General features: G+C 43.5%; 1 protein-coding gene across 4 annotated transcripts in view; it reads left to right on the forward strand.

Annotated features, from left to right (window-relative positions):
- The window catches only part of ndst3 (N-deacetylase/N-sulfotransferase (heparan glucosaminyl) 3), a 139,676-nt gene that overhangs the window by 66,585 nt on the left and 53,246 nt on the right, over positions 1-19,845 (forward strand). For all 4 annotated transcript variants that reach the window (XM_048995754.1, XM_048995753.1, XM_048995751.1 and 1 more), the window contains exon 2: positions 321-1,587. In XM_048995754.1, coding sequence (XP_048851711.1) covers positions 607-1,587 — 981 coding nt within the window. In that variant the 5' untranslated portion in view covers positions 321-606. The remainder of the gene's footprint in view (positions 1-320; positions 1,588-19,845) is intronic.

Genomic DNA, 19,845 nt, shown 5'->3' on the forward strand with positions numbered 1-19,845 from the left:
CCACTCAGGGGAACCTGTGGTCACAGCTGGCAAGTGGCAGAGGAAATGCCCTTGGGGTTGGAGGGCTCTTTCTGGTCCTCAGGATTAACCTCTCCTCTGACAGGGCCCTCCAGACCCCCCGATACACATGGCGACCGTGGCTCAGGGGTGGCTGATGATTCGACAGCCCCACATTCAGAAAGGCGGCAAGGGGGGCCTCTCGAGTTGTAAATAACATGATTGTTCCCTCTGTGAGACTCACACGACCGCGCTCTCTCTCTCTCATTCCCTCCCTCCTTCTCTCTCTCTCTCTCTCTCTCTCTGTCTCTCTCTTCCTACAGATAACACAGAGGAAATTGCACCAGGCCTCAGCTGCCTACGTCGTCTATCCCCATTCAAGAAAAAGGTGTGACCGACCAGTGAATCGTCCTCCCGCCAGCGTCTGCCAAAAGCGGGCCACTTTCACTGCCGCCTCTGAACGACGATCCTCCATGCACTGCAATGGTTACATGAAAACCCTCTGAATGCTACACAGCCCTGCGACGTCGCCACTGTGCAACACGTGACCCGTGAAAGAGCGCACACACACACAAAGCGAAACCAACGGGCCCGGCTCGCCGCTTCGGCATGAGTTTCGTCACCAAGATGCGCCGCAACCTGAGGCGTCTGGTAATCCTGCTCGCCACTTTCTGTATGGTGAGCATCATCGTGTCGGCCTACTACCTGTACAGCGGCAACAACCAAGAGCTGGAAATCTCCGACCGGGCGGCTGGCATGGATTGTGGGGACCTCAAGTTTCTGCCTTATAGGCTTCTGGAGTTGAAGACGGCAAAGCCTATCGACACGTCTAGGAAGGAGCCCGTAGTCCTGGTCTTTGTCGAGAGTCAGTACTCCCAGCTGGGGCAGGATATTATAGCCATTCTGGAGTCCAGCCAATTTCGATATCACTCGGAGATTGCGCCGGGAAAAGGCGACATTCCACCCCTTACCGACAAGGGTAGAGGACGGTATGCGCTCATCATCTATGAGAACATGATGAAGTACGTCAACATGGACCTGTGGAACAGGGACCTTCTGGACAAGTACTGTGTGGAGTATAGTGTGGGAATTATTGGCTTTCACAAGGCGAATGAAAACAGTCCGCCGGTTGTAAAGCTCAAGGGCTTCCCCTTGTACCTTCACACCAACCTTGGCCTTAAGGATTGCTGTGTCAACCCCCGCTCACCTTTGCTCCACATCACAAAAGCGGAAGCAGATAGAGGTCCGCTCCCTGGGGAAGACTGGACGGTGTTCCAATCCAACCACTCCACGTATGAACCCGTGCTTCTGGCCAAGTCCAGGCAGCTGGACAGTAGCAATGGACCGGCCCCCTCTGGCCAATCTCTGCATGTCACAGTCATCCAGGACCTGGGCCTTCATGACGGCATCCAGCGGGTCATGTTCGGCCACAGCCTCAGCTATTGGCTGCACCGGCTCATCTTCGTTGACGCCGTCTCCTTCCTCTCGGGAAAGACGCTATCTCTGTCCTTGGAAAGGTACATTTTGGTGGACATTGACGACATATTTGTCGGGAAAGAAGGCACCAGGATGAACGTCAATGACGTTAAGGTAAGGGAAGAGAAACTTGAGGAGATATCATCAACCTCTTCTTGCCAGGCCAAGGGCCCCATTAAGAGGGATAAAAGCCTCGATGGCTTTCATTCACACTTTCTCACGTTCCGGCACTCAGTCACTATAGAGTCAGTGTAAGGCCTCTACTTGGTCTATTGTCTTGTGACTTCATGACTTACTGAGGGCTTTTCAGGCCAATGGCTGGACGTGTGACAACAGCATAAAGCCATCAAGTTATGCAAAGTGATTCGGTAGCTCTCGCTGAGAAATCTCAGAAGCAGTTGCTATTCTCTCTAAGTTATTACGCTCCAGGGTACCTTTAGAATGGGTTGAGCAGTTCAGTGTTAGTGCTGACAGTGTCCTGTTTTCATAGAGCACGGGTGGAAGTGTTGGTAGATTAATCCCTAAATGTTGCTGAGAATAAAGTGCTGTTGCTGGATTACCACAGTACATGAGCAGTTTTGCGGTTTTTGACTACTGGGGACATTGCTAACTAACCAGAAGTTTTGCATCCAAAGTAATATTGCAGTACTTACTAATATTACTCAAGTGATGTGTTATAGTGTATGCATTGGGTTGAATTATTATGCTGAAAAGAATGATTATGATTTTGCAATGTATAAGGGAAAATATTGAATTTAAGTCTTTAAATTCCCCTTGTCTGAGATCTGAAATGTAACAGCATATGACTATAATATAATCCAAGCTGACTAAATCCATTATTTCAATTGCTTTCATCAGAATGAAAGTTGTGAGACGTTACCTTCAGCATGATAGTTTAACAGGAAATATATTTATTATGTGGCCACAAGATTGCAAGTGCTGCAGTCAGATATGTCTGACTTTACAAGACTGATTAGTAAAGAGCATTCTCAAGACCGTGTCGTAGATTGTTAGATCATGCATGTGCATTAGTGGGAAACATAATTTGAATACTAAACTATGTCTACACCTGACCAAGAATAACTTACAGGCTGAGTAGCAGATGCAGTAGTAAAAAAAAAGGAAACAGCGATGAATTATTTTACCAGGCTAATTCTGCAAATTAATTTCTGAACTATTCATTTGAGATGTATTAAAAGGTTATCCGCATACATTTTTTTTTTTTACGGATTTGCCCTGAGCAGCTAATTTAAAGGATGGATATGAATTGCCTTTTGCAACAGTTTTGTCCAGGCCAGAGCGATCACAGAGGAATTAGGCCATGTGACAGGGCAGCTAAAATGTCAGCGTCAAACTCCTAGAGGGATGGCAAAAGCAAATCAAATTAGACCCTGGAAATTGTCTTTTGATCCTGTGTCCATTGTGGTATTTGCATATCCCGGCTCTCCGGCTTCCAGAGAACCATCTGCTTGTGGCTCTCGCCCCGTTCCGGTCTGGGAACAGGTGGACGGCCGAGATGTGGAGGGAGCCGGCCCCTCTTTTTGTTCCGTGGCCTGTCTGTCTGTAACTAAGCCACTGGAACTGGATGAAAGGAAGTAGCTAATCAATGAAGCGCCATGTTTGATTTGACTAGGGAAGAGTTATGGGTTCCAAGGAAAGAAGAGAGTGAAAAGAAAAAGAATTGGGTCAGTCAAAAACACGCCTGGAATTATGTCATTTTTTCATGAACATGTCTGTAAGACAGCATAACTTGCCACAATATTGTTTTTTTTTTTTACAAATTTTTAATCCCTTAATTGTAAGATACGGGAATAAGAATTAGATATATTTGACCGTTCTATGAAACCGTAATTGAGTGGCAACTTGTAGCACTTAATTTGCTTTTCCTGCGCAGATGTTGCACAGCCGGACGGCACTCTTAGACAGCCCTATGTCAAACATCTCCATGCAGCCGTGCTCTCCTCCTCCATCTAGCTGCGTGCTGCTTCACAGCTGCAAAGTGACTATATACACATAGTCTTGTATAGGATAACAGCACAGTATAAAAAACGTATAAAGAAAGATGTATGAAATATAATTATAAATATACAATCCAACAACAGAATTGTGTGATGTACGACTACGCTCGCCTGCTGAATGCCAGCATTTGATTATCAACCATGTATTTGCCATAAACCTCAATTATCTCAGCCTCTGTTTACGGAAAATGTCTCCACAACTAGTTTAATATGGCTTTGCCATAGAAAGGAGTTTATGGTTCTCGCTGGCTTGATTTCTCCTTTTTTGTTTTTTTCTTTCTGCCAAGTTTAGAAAGGTAGCTCAGGCTTGACTTAGTAACTGTTGCTGTGGAAATAGAAGACAAAAAATAAAAATGCCGGTTGGCGATAATACTGAGAGGTTGTGGAAGCTGCCATTGGCTGTCAGCACGATGGCATGCATAACAACAGGAATTTTTGATTTGGTCTGGAAGCTTCTGCCACTATAAAATACATTAATAAAGAGTGATGCCTAATATACCCCTGTGGCTGTTCCGATATGTGGCTCATGCTTAGAGTTTAGAAACTAATATTTGGCTCGTGTTTGGATCTTAGGGCAGAAACTAGTCCGCTAAGAGGGCGGGAGTTTGGCCAACAGCAATAAAGTTCAATTCTGAAAAGGATGGGACAGATCATCATATAGATGGGTAAAATGTTGCTAATTATAATTATTCTTATTAATTTGCTTGTACCCTTAAAAATGTAGAGAAGGAACTCGAAAGGATTATTTTGTAATTGTTTCCTTAATCCAGCGCTGGCTTCCTTGGAGATTTCGCTGGAGCCCCGCCGGAGGGTTAAACCTGTACAATTGAATTTTAATTAATTAATGCCTTCACTATTAAATAATTCTCAATATAATAACAAACATACCAGTCTTTTACAGGCATGACCATAAAACAAACCGCCGACAGAAGTTACAGCGGAGCAGTTCTCCATTAACTCCGTTACTCACCAGAAGTTTGCGCAATCAAGATGTCCGATCAGTTACTGAAGCGAGATGAAATTTAATTTAGCAGATTAAGCTATCGATGTAGAAACGCATGCATTTGCTAAGCACACTATTACACCAAACTGTGTGGCTGAAGGTTTTTCGTCTTTCCTGATTGTAATACGATGTGATTTCTCGAGACTGAACCCAATACTGTCATATTCGGTTAATCACCGGTACTTGGCATGTAGCTAAAGCAAGGCATCTTATCACGAATGCTAACGCTAAGGGTGGCATCGCGCTTCTGAAAGTAGCAAGGTACCCGGGAGCTACTGTCTTCCTGTCGTCTGAAAGCCGCGAGAAGCCGATTTGCATTTAGAGGCTCAGTACAAGACGCATCCACCCGGCCACACAAGACAGGACTGTGTTCGGCAGCACAGGATCGCCGGCTGATTTGTCAGCGCGTGTCATCAGTCAGCGAGCCGACGCCGCAGATTAGAATGTCACTCTCCGTGCACCACTGACATCTCCTCCCATTATGGCACTGAGTAATGTCTCAAGTGTCTTGGGGCTTTTGACAAATTGCCTTCGAAAGATTTTTGACCGTGTGCATAAAATATCTCATTGCCTCCACGTACAATTATTTTATTTATTTATTTATTTATTTGTTCCCCCTGTCTTCCAGCTTTGATGAGTTTTTTCATCGGGGTCACATTTGTAATGTTTTTTTTTTGGGGAAGAGTTCAGGCTGGACTGAACTAGGCTATGCGAATGCATAGTTCGAGGGGAAAGCCCGAACTTTGCTCTAACGATGAGGAGTAGCGATAGGACGGGCAGGGCTGGCAGTCGCCTGGGGCCCAGATTTGGGAAGAGGCCCCTGAGGGCCAATTTTTATAGCACATTGCAAAAAAAAAAAAAAAAAACTTCTATATTTGTGTATTCCCTTTTTTACAAAAGGGAAAGTAAAGGACTTGTTTATGGAATTGCCCTAGTTGATGTTATTTATTTGGACTTTACGCTAAAATAGTGGTAATAAATTTGACGAAGTCTGCGGAGAGTGAGCTGCTGGGCCCCATTGAGTTTTTTATTTTTTTTTGCCTAGAGCTTCCAGAATCTCTAGAATGGGTTCTGCCCTAACATACGTCTCACCCATTGCGTTCGCCAGGAGTAAGGTGCCAGCATGCATATACATGAGGATTACGGGCGGAAAAAAGTGGGGGGGTGGGTGGGTAGGGGGGGAGTAAAGAAACCTGACACAGTGTTCTGACACGGGAAACGTGCGTCTTTGTGTTTTTGCTTTTCCTGGTGCTTTTCAAAGGCGGCGCGAGTTGAAAGTTGGGCCCAGGGGAAAGTTATCAGCAAGGAGCGAGGATGAAAACTGAAACGCCGAGTGAAGTCATGGGGCTGGCGGAGCCATCGCCGCGCTCTTGGCCATGAGTCGTTTCGAAGAGGCGAGGAAAAAGATGGCAAAAAGCCAGTTTTTTTTTTCTTTTTTTAAGTTTCTACTTCTGTGTTCAGATCACACTTCTCTGACCTGAAATGCCACACTTTTGTTTTTGCTACATTAGTTTTTATCCGAGCAGATTCTTGGTACCGGAATGAATTTTTGAATTAACACTTACGTAAGCAGCACCGCCACGTTCGCATCGATACATTTTGACAGTAGTACTTCTGCGTTTATATGTAACTGCAGCTCTGACAAAGGAATTCGGGGTTAAACGCTTTGTTAAAGTCTAGACTGAAAAGGACCTCCCCCCCTTCTCCTCCTGCCATGGGCCTAGTAGCTGAAAGCCCATATTCTTAATCGCGGCGTGCTATGTTGTTGTAACACTGCACGTTTCCATGTTCTGCGATAACCAAGCTGCCGGTGCCACCTGACAAATGCATGCAAATGAGCGTTTGCGAGCTGCCAGGTGTGTTTTCTGCTCTGTAGGTTTCATATTTTTGTGCTAAGCTGTTGATCTCTGCAGCAGATCGGGACTGTTGGATACTGCTGCCTGCCGCAGAAACAGAAGCCACAAATTAGCATGTGTCTGGTGTCTGCGTATGATTTGTATTTAAAGGCTTTGTCTGATGGCTTACCACATCCGGTCTTTTCTGTGGGTTTTAATCGCGGCCCTACCTGAGCTAGGCTAAGCCGAGCTGACGCATCACGTGACGAACCCTCGGATGTCTCTCCTCAGCGGGCCCCTTTTCAAGCAGAAGCCTGCCTGAAAATTTTAAATAAAACGTTCCGAATGGCCAGTCGCAGGCAGTAACCGTTTCGCAGAACATCCCAGAGAGAAATCCGAATTTGTCGTATCTCTGGTGCTCCCCCAGTCGCAGGGGATGATTGTGTACCTGTCTCCTGGGTCACTGGCTGTCAATCTGGGACGCTGTTTTCCCACTGGGGTGGGGATTGTGGTCCTCGGGCGCCATGGGGTCGCTTAGATGTACGGCAACCCTTCCCTGAGAGGGAAGGCCTTTGAGGGCAGGCTGCGGCTCTGCCTGCCCAAACAATTATATTTGAGGGATGGGGCTTAAGTACATTTTCTTCGGCGATCATTTTCGAATCATTAATCTAAGTGCCACGTATGTCGGGGCTGGCTCTTTAAAACCCGCCCCGTGTACTGATAGCGCCGTGAAACAAATGAGATTCCTAAGTGGGATCTTCATTCACACAGAGAAGGCCTCACCCAGACTTCATTAAAATGAGAAACTCGCACTGAAAGAACTGGGACAAGCACACGGGGATTTGAGAGAGTAAAGACGTTATTTTGCTCTCTTCCTCCCAGTAATTGTACTACACGTTGTCGTACTCTAGTTTTATACCCTTTGTGCTTATAAGAGGTTTAGAGGAAGTGTAATATGGCCTGTTCTAATGTTTTTTTAAAAAAAAAAAAAAACATTGAAAGAAGTCTTATTGCTTACGCGTGCTTGTTTCGGATTCCTACAAAGTCAGAAGATTCCTACAAAGCTGTGGTCTCACCCCACCCGCCACCACCCCCATCCAAGCCCTTTGTACTTTGATGTGTTACTGACAGTAGGTGTGAACTGCCATTATATTAAATGCAATGGCGACTGGTGGCTAAAAAAAAAACAATCGAGAAGGTAAGACGATGATACATTTTACAATGTCGCAATTGTGAATCTTCTAAAAGAAGAGAGAGAACGTGTTTTGAAATGACAATGAAGTTACGGCAGTTTAAAATTATGGTTATTTCAGAGTGACTTGTTTCACGTTTTGACCTTAAATAGAGGTACTGCCTCCTCTGCCTCTATGGACCAGCCGCCTCTGATTTAAAATCAGACCTCCAACCTACTGGGAGAGACGATCTTGCAATCTTTCAGTAGAGCTCAGATGGATGTTTCCCAGTGCATCTGGACAACGAGTACTTTATTTGATTTGCTGTTAGAGAGTAAGACTATACACTCTAATGCTTTTTGAGTTTTCGCTGTAAGGTTGCAGTTAACAGCTAATGCCATCTTTTTGTTTTTGACTCACTTGTTATTCATTTTGCCTTGAGGTCTATCGTGGACTACAGTAGGGTTATCCTAGCTCTAGCAAAGAAATGGCATAACGATATCATAGATCAGCAGAGCTCTGTGAGGCCCAACTGTATATATTACTTTCCTGCTGTAGTAAGGCCCTAGTGATGACATCTCACTTCAACCGATGTGGCACATAATCATAATTCATGTCAGGGTGAATGAGATATATATGTTTCGGGGCGTATATGCATTTTCCTTTTGGCTTTATCTGATGCAGATCCTTTTAACCACAATTCTAGCAGCTGCATTGGGAAGTAGCATGCATCCATAAACCGGCTTCTCATGGGGAAACGAGAACATATTACTGCGCGCGAAAATAATTAATATAATTAACACAGCTGGTGTTGAGAGGACGTCTGTCTCATGGGACAAAGTTATTTATTCGTCAGCCGTTCACCCATTCGAAACCTAGCCTGGGATGTTGGGATCTGGGGCTACTTTGTGGGGAGCACAGGGTGCGAGGCGGGGTGTGATGTTACTGGGATCCCAGTGCATCATGGGACTCGGATGCTTTTCCATGCGCTTTTTGAAAATGTTGCTGGGTGAGGCACTTGTTTTGGCTGGGTGGCTCTGCACTCCGGAAGATGCGACGCACCTTACGCCCCGTCCGCCTGTGTGAGAGCGTTGTTTGGGGAACAGCTACTCCGGGAGCTCAGGGCACCTCTCTGCGGGTAAAAGAGCACGGAAGAAAGCCGCCTTTCTGCTTGCCGAACACTTTTTTATTATTTTTTTTTTAACCTATAAAAGACTCAGTTTGAAACTTGCACTCAGGAAACCAGGAACAGCTGAAATTTGCCATTATCCAAACGCTGCAGAGTCCTTATCCTTCTTCGGGTAGCTTTAGAGTGCTGAAGATTGATGCTACAATTGCGGGAAATATATATATATATATATAATTTTATACAATATAATTTTTTTCCCTTGTAAAACCATAAGTGATTTAAAATCAAGAGCAATGGTTACAAAAGCGATGGATATCAGTACTGGCATGCATATGGCTACGTTGTATTTATCTTTACGTTGGAACGAATCCAAAAGCTTTCATTCAGCAGGAAGTGCTCAGTTTTCTCTGCCTCAAATGGCCGTCTGTGTGTGTGAAAGGATGACGGGGCGGAAGCTGGAGCCTGGCTGCTATGACGACACGCTTTGAGCACCTGTGTAGTATTGAGTTTTTCATCTACCGAAGCTTCACCGGAGATCATACTCAAAGCATCTCTCAGGATCAAAAATTATCCCAGAAAATATAAAAATAACACATTAATGTGTGTGTGTTTTTTTTTTTTAAATCAGATGTTGGGGTTTCTCAGGTTTAGTTTGTGAGTAAACAAGTCCTTTCGAGAGGATCTTACAAAATATAAACATTTGCGCTCTAACGTTTACCCTGTAGGTTCATCACAGGGAAGCAAAAATGAGTCATAAGTGATGCAAAAAGTAAGCAGACACAAAAATGTTGTTCCTTTTTTTTTTTGGTGATGTGAGGCAGGAATTGCATATAGAAAGTCATATTTGTGCTGGAAAACGCGTTCACTCTCTGGAGGAACAATGGCACACGCCTGGTTCACACGACCAGATTGGACATTTAACCCCAAAATGCTATAGGCAGCCGAGCCAGTGTTTTGTCTGGGCCTGTCCACGCGTTCTTACATAGCGCACATAGCCTTAAATCTTCTTAGCCCCTCTTTGTCTCCTGATGCATAAAACGGAGCCCTGAGACGCACTTTCAGGCATGTCTGAATGCGACGCCTCTCAGGAACCGAAGGCCGTGACGTTTGCGGATTCACGTCACGCGGTGTCACATGCTCTGGTGGGCACCCCTGTGTTAAAAAGGCCCCGGAGGAGCCAGGCAGGAGATCAAAGGCGGCGTATCTGTATGGATGCTAAAGATTTTGGCTGTCTGGATTTGAGTGACATTATTTTTTTTTATTTTTTATTTTTTTTTTTACAATGAGTCCAAGAAAGCTAAGCCATTCTACTGATGTATGGTCGGCTTTGCTTTGACTGTGTGGGGAAAGCATTCAAATGGATTCTCTGCTTTGGGCTGCCCTTACAAAGAACAGCTTTATTTCATGTTTATGTATGAGCTGACATTCGTTATTAGAAACATATTAAACATAATAGATGATATCCTGCATGGGATTCTCTGGACACTCAGATGCTGCAAACCATACTTTAGATTAGTCAGATGTTGCATTTAATACTCTAGATCAGTGGTTTTCATTGGTCTGGCCTCAGGAACCACATTTTTCCTTAGTCATTAAGTCACAACACAACTGAAAAAAAAAAATCCAAATTTATTTCACAAAATACAGTACAATAATAGTAAATGGAACATATTCAAACAATATACGTACTTTCCAATTTTTAAATCGTGACACACCAGTTGCGAAAAACTGTTCTAGATATTCAGATGTAACACGGAATACTCTTATTTCCTACATGTTAGGTATTTAATCTTTCTTTTTGCAATTAAGGAGATCTCTTCATATTTTGGAGGTTTGATGCGCATTAAAACAACGAACAAGTCTTTAGTTGATCATACTTTGTTTCCATTTATTTCCAACAGTAGCTGAAACTAAGGATGTAATGCTGAAGACTAAGTAATGACAATAATATTGTAGCCATCTATATTGATAGTTCTGTAATGTAATTGTAATGTTATCATTGGTAACACTGTAACGTAACTGTAACCGTTATTACTGATAATACTGTAACGTCATCGTAACCGTCATTACTGATAATACTGTAACGTCATCGTAACCGTCATTACTGATAACACTGTAACGTAACTGTAACCGTTATTACTGATAATACTGTAACGTCATCGTAACCGTCATTACTGATAATACTGTAACGTAGCTGTAACCGTCATTACTGATAATACTGTAACGTAACTAACCGTCATTACTGATAATACTGTAACGTAACTGTAACCGTCATTACTGATAATACTGTAACGTCATCGTAACCGTCATTACTGATAATACTGTAACGTAACTAACCGTCATTACTGATAATACTGTAACGTAACTGTAACTGTCATTACTGATAATACTGTAACGTAACTAACCGTCATTACTGATAATACTGTAACGTAACTGTAACTGTCATTACTGATAATACTGTAACGTAACTAACCGTCATTACTGATAATACTGTAACGTAACTGTAACCGTCATTACTGATAATACTGTAACGTCATCGTAACCGTCATTATTGTCAGTATTAGTATCCTATCAAGGGTGTCACCTGCCTTGTGTCCAGTACTTCCTGCGATTGGCTCCAGGTTCACTGTGATCCTGGACTGGATAAGCAGCTATGGATGAATTGATTGACTGAATATCAGTATTGTCAGTAACTATAGATAAAATTTAAGAATCAGTTTCTTCAACTTTACCTTCATAAGCATGGGCATAAGGATGTGGTTTTACTCTTTCGTCCGTTCAAGGAGATTTCAGTTTTACTATGGTTTCGCTAATCCAATGTCTTGTAAATATTACTTTGGTCCCGAGAGTGTACTTACTCCATTATGATTATTACATTTCATAACAGAGTCGGGGTTGGGTACGTGGGACGGCTGAAAAGGGGAAGAATTGTGTCTGAATGAGCTCCCTCTGACAGGGGACAGGGGGCGTAATTTCCATCGCTGTGATAAGTTGTGGCTCTGTAGGGCTGCCACGTGTGATTTGTTCCCACGGAATGTACGGCCCCGATGGCGCTGTGGCGGGGGCCCGTGTTGGATGAAGTGGCAGAGGTTTTGATGTCGTGTCGGATATCATCTGACATCATCCTCCTCAGACGGTGCAGAAACTCAGCAGAGGGAAAAGCGGAGCTCACTTGATATTCGTGGCAAAAGGAAACGGCAGTTTAAACGGATGTAACGTGACCTCATCTGATGCTGGATTGCATTCACGTTGCAAGTGGAGGTGCTACTGCTACAGCTTTTCGGAAAACATATAGTTAAAACAACAAACAGGCCTGCAATTTTGGTACAATGACAAAAGATTGTATAGGGAGTTCTCAACAAAAGCAAGAGCTCTGTTCTTACCAAGCAGTGGTTTCTACCTTGATATTTTGCCATGTAGCCCATTTTCGCTGGTGTCTTGATGGTGGAGACATTAACGGTGACCTCAGCCGAGGAAAAAGAGGCCCACAGCTCTCTGGATGTTCTTCTAGGTTTTTCTGTAACTTCATGGGCAATTTAATGGCTTGCTGTTTTGGGGGATGGATTTGCCAGAGTGGCCACTCTTGGGAAGGGTATTACTGGCCCGCATTTTCTCCATGCGGACAATATGTCTTTGACCGTATCCAGTATGGTTTCAGAAATGGGTTTGTAACCCTTTCTTGACTGATTTTCAACAAAACTGTGGTGTGTAGATCCTGTAAGCTGGTGACTTCACACCCAAGGTAAGTTAATCAGATTCATACTGGGCAGTGCCGACCCAAATTAGACCTGATTGTTTATCACCGTTTATAAGAATTAGGCAGCACCTTTCCCACATTGGTACCATTATTTTTTGTGACTCACCTTATATTATCACTCAGAAGATGACCTGGCCAAATTGTATGTGGGAAAAAAATAGCTTTATTTAGCAGAGTCTTTTGTCCAAAGCTGTATACGAGTCAGGAAAATACCACATTACAAACATACATGCTGTCAAAGAGTCAACTAGGCATGAGAGCAGCTAAGGCAGTACAGCCTTAAGGAGAATGGGAGAATGAGCTGCAGAGCGAGAACCTACTGGTTAAGATCAGGCGGAAAACGTTTACTTTTTCCTGGACATTTTCAGCTGAGTCGAGAGCACAGCGGCAAAATACGGCCGAAGCTCATTAGCGAGTCTTTAGAGAATTTGAGAGTCCTCCTCACTTCTACTGCAGTGGTTCATGTAGCTTGGTGTTATAGTTCAGTAGCTCACCTCGGAAGTTCTTCAGTCATTCCGTATCTTTCTGTGGTTTCATCTCACCAGCTGTGCCTCTCCCCGTGAAGGACCACCTCCCCATCCCCCTGCTGCTGGCCCGCCACCCCCCACGGTCACCCCCTCCGCAACACTCTTCGCCCCTATGTGCGCATGCAGGCATGTCTTTAGCAGGAAATGTGGACAGGCCTTGTGTCCACACTCGCCAGGGGTCCCGGTTAAAGAGCCCCCTGTTATATTACACTTTAAAACACGGCTAGCAATCTTTCTGAAAGCACCAGATTCCTGGAAATGAGGACGTGGTTATTGCACGAAGAGCATGTCATCTCGGGGGAAGTGATTCCGAAGCAGATTGTTTTCATTGTCGCCCGCCGATATTTTATGAGCGACTTAGCATTGAAATATGATTCGGACCGCATGTGCACTGCGGAGGTCAACCAAGGTCAAGCGGCGCAGGGCGACTGGAGAGTCGTTCTGCTCTGCATGCTTACCGTAGAGCGGGATGGAGGGGAAACGCAGGCCGTGCTATTGTGTCTGTCTCCAGTTTCAGGGTCTCTCTTTTTTTTTCATACGAAGTGAATTTGCTGCAAAATGGAATTTGTGCTCCTACGCATGTGACCGACTGAAGATTTGTATGCGACAAGTGGCAACGTTTTGGGCCTAAATTGCTTGATCTCGGCTGCTTTGGCATATTTATTTCACATTAGTCCTATATTACCAAACCCAGTGGCTTTTATATATAACATAAAATGTATTTATTTAAATTGGAGAATGAGTAATCAATTCAAAGAGCCATTAAAGATGTTTTTAGAAATCACTGTTCCTAACTGATCGTTTTCGTTATCTCAACAAAAAAAAATAAATCCTGCTGTGAGGTGCTGGCGGTGTAATTATAGCGCACGTTTTTACATCACAACGAAACTGACGGCAGAGATTTTTGTGCTGCTTCCAAATGGGTTTGCGATGAATAATTTTCTTGAAACTAGAAACAACCTTTTAGATCCAGCCTCTTTAATTGACAATTTAGCATTAACTGCAGCAGTCAGGTAAAAAAAAAAAAAATAGAAGAGATCTGAACAACATCAGTCTTTTTGTTTTACTTCCATTGTAAACATGTTACCCAGCCATTGGTATATTATAACATGTTCTTAAGTATACCTTGAATGTTTTATTTATTGCGTTAGCACAGTGACTTTACCGTGAGGCCCTAACCCTGAGTTCTTCAAATCTGGACTTTGATTTCAAATCCAGGCCGTGTTTTCAGTTCTCCCAGGTAGTTAGTTTTAATAATAACTGATTCTGATTGGCCAGAGGCTTCACACCTGGCTCACAGGTAAAAGGAAGGCTGGAAAAGGGCTCGGACCTTGAGGACCGTGATTTGAATATCCCTGCCCTAACCCCTAATTGTTCCAGCGACTGTCTCACCCTGGTTTCTGAAAAATATATGTTGCTTTGGGGGGAAAAAAATCTGATAGATAAATAAATAAATAAATAAATAAATAAATAAATAAAATGTAGTGGTATTTTATTACATTTGGGGAATAAATGGAAGAAATACAATTTGTGTGTGACGTCGGGAAATCAAAACAGACAATTAACTTACTCGATACAACGCTGCAACGTTACAGCGTCTGAAGTGGTCCGCCCCTCAGACGCACGTCCATATGTCTTCATTTGCGGGAAGTTATTGGAATATGTTGTTGATGATATCACACTTGCAATATGCAGCCCTCCCATTGCTAATGTTCTCATCAATGGATCCTCCTGGTGGCAGGGGAGAATAATTCGCCAGGCCGGTAATGAAGCTTCATGTGCATGCTGTAATGGTTACCGGTGTGCTCTCCGCACTCAGACCGCCGGCACCAGCTCCAATAGTGACATTTTGTTCTAATTAAATTGTTGCTGACTAGCTTAATCACATGCGCCCCGCATGTCGCTCTGTGTGCGACAGTTTGATGGAGACAAAAATTTTCGGTTCCATATGATGGAAGATGTAATATTTCCTTGGATTTGTCGGTTGCCTCCAGTCGATTGCTTTATCATTTGCTTCAGCGATTCTGTTCGAATGGGCGCTTGCTATGGGAATTATGTGTTTCTGTATATTTACCGATTTCTTAGAGGAAATGGAATGTCATAATATCGCACCACAGTTTTATTATGAGGGAAAGCCCCTAACGACAAATTATTGTTGGGGGCGGAAATCGATACCTTTGCTGGCAGTTATAGGAAGCGGGAATGGGTTTTGTGGCCTCCTGAATTGTTCAGCGTAATTACTGCTGTTGTAATAAGGCTTTAAAAGAACTTCTTGATGAACTGTGTCAGGATTAATCTCTTAAGTATTTGCATGTCTAATTTGTTACGCCTAGCTTATTTTTGGTAATTGATACGCCATAGATCTCGGTGTATCAGTCCTCTCTGGCAGGGTTCTACGATTCTAGTCCTGGAGGGCCGGTGTGCAACACAGTCAGGTGTGTTTGAACAGACTGGCGCGGCCAGGAGCTGGAATTGCGGAACGCTGCCGTAGAGCTCTCGTCGTCCAGTGTCGTTTCACACGAAGGAATCACAGAGAAGGACTCTGGAAGTCTTGAGTCCTCCGTAGCCTTCTGTTTGCATCTTATTAGCGTTTCAGCCGTCCTGCTGTCTGTGATCATACGCGGCGAGGTGGGAACGCAGATGCCCGTCCGCGTGGTGAACGTTACAGGTATTGGCTACTCGCGGCGTTTCGCTCGATCGCAGTCCCACTGGAGAATCACCGCGTCCCCCGGGGAGCTGTTTTCCTCCTCCTTCCTTTCCGAAGGCGACTTCAGCTTCCTCTCATGGTTCCGGCATGTTGTTCTCCATGCTGGGAATTGATCGCCGTATGGATGGTGATTTACATGTTTTTCTGTGCCCCCCCCCCCCCCCCCCTGCTACTGCCCCCACCCCCCACCAAATACACTCTGTCTCATGCCCCTGTTGTTAACTGTTGTTATTTACAGCCTCACTGCTGCGAATTGGCTGGGGGGTTGGCGCAGGAGCTGAGGGAACCGTTCCGGTTTTCAGGGATGTGCATGTTTTTTTGTTTTTATTATTTTAATTAATTCTCAATGCCTTTTCTGCAGGAGCTGAGGAAACAGCCAGCGTCATTATTTCCTAATGAATGACACAGCTAGCTGATTCTCCATGTAAATATGATCTGGACAAGGTTTAACTTAATAAAATCGGTGATTTCATTAGCGTTGATTATCAATTGCATCCGGTTGTAGATTAAGGGCCGAGCTGGCTTACATTTCACTCTGTTTTGCCAAATATCCCATTCAAAGAAAAATGTGTGGTGGCTTATTACAGCGACAGAATGTATCTTACTTATCCCGTAAAATCTTGGCTTAGGTAATATTGTAGCTGGAAAAATTACAGATCCAAGGCCAAAAATAATTATTTACTAAGCATATTTACTGTTAAATCACGTATAATTTGGATTTCATGTTTGTTATAAAATAATAAATAACTAAAAAATATTTCAATTCAGTGTAGGAATGACACTTAAAAAAAAAATGAAAATCATATTTTCTGTGTATTTTGTTATGGGGAAATTACACTTGTATTATTAAACACCTTATATGATATAATGTAATCTAAGAGTACATTTATGGTATTATTAATATATCTGACATAATTCAATCCAATTTGTATAGTACATTTTCACAATATTACATTGATTCAAAGGGCTTTACATTATCCCTGCCCAATGCCCCCATGAGCAAACCAGAGCCTCCCTTAAACGACGTACTGAAACGTCACACCTCAAAATCTCTATATGTGATTGAGATTCTCACCACCGGCGAGAAAATTCAACATGTAGCTAGATGCTGCATTTTTTTTTTTTTTTTTTTACGTGGATAAAGCCAGGTAACAACCAGCATAAAGGCTGAGGAATGTCGACAAACTAAGGAGGGACATGGCGAAAATTAGCATCACGGCAAATGTGCTGGAGAAGTTGAACTAATGCTGACAGAGTCCTGGCTTAACGCCTAGAGAAGCGCACTTGTAACTGAAAGATTCTGGCCGGGTGTTCGAACCTGTAAAGGCATCACTGAGCAAGGTACCGCCCCCAAGCACTGCTCCCTGCTGTGTCATGTCGTCACATGTTCGTTAAATGCAGAGCACACATTTCGTTGTTGGGCACTGTGTGCTGCGGTGTGTCAACAATGATCACTGATCACTAAATTCTAAAAGGACCAGAGGGAGGTGCAAAAGACACTAGAAAAATTACATGCATGACCTCACAGTAGCAGTTATCTCTACACCAGGAAACCCGTGTTTCTCCTTCTTCGTCTTCCTGTCCCCCCTACTCTATGTATGAGGCTTGCACGTTCCCCCCATGTTACGTGGGTTACGTCCACATGCTCCGGTTTCCTCCAACACTCCGTTGAGAGCTAATTGGTGTCTCTGGATTGCTCATTGAGTGTGCTTGTGCCTGTGTTTGTGTGGGTTCCCTGAAGGGGGTATCCCCCTGCCCTTTGCTGTTTTACTTTGCTGATCCATCTCTCTGTGACCCCATACTGGTTGCAAAAAGAATGATAATGCTGATTATTATTATTATTATTGCCACATACAGTGTGATCTGAGGTTAACGAGAGTGAAATTACTGAGACATAGCTGGCCAATTCCAGAAGGAGATTACGTTCTGTGGTATCTTCTAAATGGGAATGATCTAGTAGATGGAAATCTTCTCCTTCTTCCTGAAATTGCTAAGTCAACCTTCAAATGGACTTATTGTCTTCAGTGCTGCATCACAAAATGTCTACCTTTCAAAGCTAATAGTTCCCGATGAGTTCACTGTTTATGTGGTCTCAAGACTGCCCGAGTGGCTATATACACAGCAAGCCTGTAAACTGGAACACCAGTGTGGACAGAGATCATTTTGAAACAACACAATTTCTGACAACAAAGTTCCCAAAAAGCCTGTCAGACACCCTTAGGGCCGACAGAGTAGTTGTTCTGTGATGTGTTCTATTTAGCTACTGTTTTGATACTTGAGGAAAGATGCAATATGAAGGAACAGCATCCTGAAAACCCAGTGAGAGTCTTTTGGCTCTCCTGTCTCGTAGTCCTGGTGTGGGCTGGTTCTCCATTTGAGATGCCATTACACTATAAACTACTGAGATGAGGCAGGATATTTACACTATTGGGGAGCGAACTAAAATGAATTGAGACACCAATGGACACATCTGATTACTGAAACAGCATCGCATAACCAATCCCAGCAAGAGCCGCGTTCAACTCAGCAAGATTTTGACAGCTACTGTGGGAAATCATTCTGACAAACAAGAAAGCTTGTAGTACGCTCTGTTGAAAATTCCATGCTGCTATAAAGGTGTGTGCGGTGTTGACCATCCCCTTTGGGAGCGATGTAGAAGCCAAACGGGACTGAGAACTTCCATACCAGCTCCCACTGAAGTCGTAAAATCTACTGAGCAGCACTTTGCCAAGTTATCCATGTAATTTTAACTGTGCCTGCAGTCGCTACTTTCTGTCCTCTTTCTTTATTTTTTTTAGCGTTCCTTGTGATGTCACTATTGCATCATAGTTGCGCAAGGCTGATAAGAGGGCCATGGGTTCGCTTTCATCTAAAAATTTGTAGGTGTTTTGCTTTGCTAGATGAAGAAGCTCTTCGTATAGCTGACCTTTTATAGTAGCCTCATCAGACCAGCATTGGGACTCTCTATGTCATGTCAAGTCTTCTTTTGCCCGAGCCTCTCGCTGCATTACCTGCAGCGTCCTTTCTGATCCAGATTTTATTTTTGATGTCTGTGTTGTAACTGTCTCTGTTTTGCTCCTCGTGTCTCTCTCTTCTGCATGGAAGCTTTCATGAACATCGCAGCCTCCATGAGGCTTTAAAGGCTGATAAACCTTATGCTGGTAATTTTCTTTCTCAGAGCTGCCTGCTCTTCATTAGGTTGTAATAGCATAATAGTACAAACACTTTGTCGGGCATTAATAAAATATACTTCGGTGCCAAAACCAGGATTAGCTACCCGGAGCTGCAAGCCTAGTTGTGCTGGCAGAGTTGCATAGTTTTCTGAATTGTACACAGCTTCATGTTCTGAAAAATGATGCCATGGAGGTTTTCATGAAAATTAATAGATATTGATTGACATTTTCTGGAGGAGGAAGAAAGAAATCGTCGGGTTATTTTTAATGTTCCGTTGTTTTGTAACAGCTCACCATGCAAATCATTTGATTAATATCCCCAACCAAAGTACACAAGGCATTTTACTTTCATGCGAAAATATTTGTTTGGGTTTTTGTGTACTTAGATCCTCACCAGCATCAGCTTGTTCAAACTTTCAGGAGAGATATTGAACCACAGCACTTCTGAACTGTGAAAAGATCGGCTCTGTTTCTCGGAGAAATATGTGCATTAGTATTGATGTTTGATGTATTGATATCGATGAAGACATATAATGCATCAGCAACAACAACAATAACAATAATAATAATAAATAATCACTGCCCTATGATGGGTTGACACCCCACCATGGGTTATTCCCTACCTTGTGTCCGTTGCTTACAGGATTGGCTCCAGACACTCACAACCCTGCGTAGGACAAATGGGTGTAGACAGTGGATGAATGGATGGATGGATGATTGAGTGAATGAATGCTATATAATTGATGAATGAATGAATGCTACATAATGAATGAATGCTATATAATTGATGAATGAATACTATATAATAACAAGAAAAATCACAATAACCACAGTCCTTGACATCATAAAAGAACTCTTTTAGTTCACACGTTTCCTTTCTTCCTTAAACGTGCACTGATAAATATTCCAGCCAGGCACTCATCCTCTCCCACCGTCATCTCCTCCTCGCTGGAGACAGGTAGTGATGGATATGCCTTCAGACTGAGGTTGCCGGGACGACTCCTGACTGCATGCAGACTGACAGGCCTGGGCTTCTTGTCATGTTTCCCCG

This window comes from Brienomyrus brachyistius, chromosome 25 (genome assembly GCF_023856365.1).
Source record: "Brienomyrus brachyistius isolate T26 chromosome 25, BBRACH_0.4, whole genome shotgun sequence".
In the NCBI taxonomy this organism is placed as follows: domain Eukaryota; kingdom Metazoa; phylum Chordata; class Actinopteri; order Osteoglossiformes; family Mormyridae; genus Brienomyrus; species Brienomyrus brachyistius.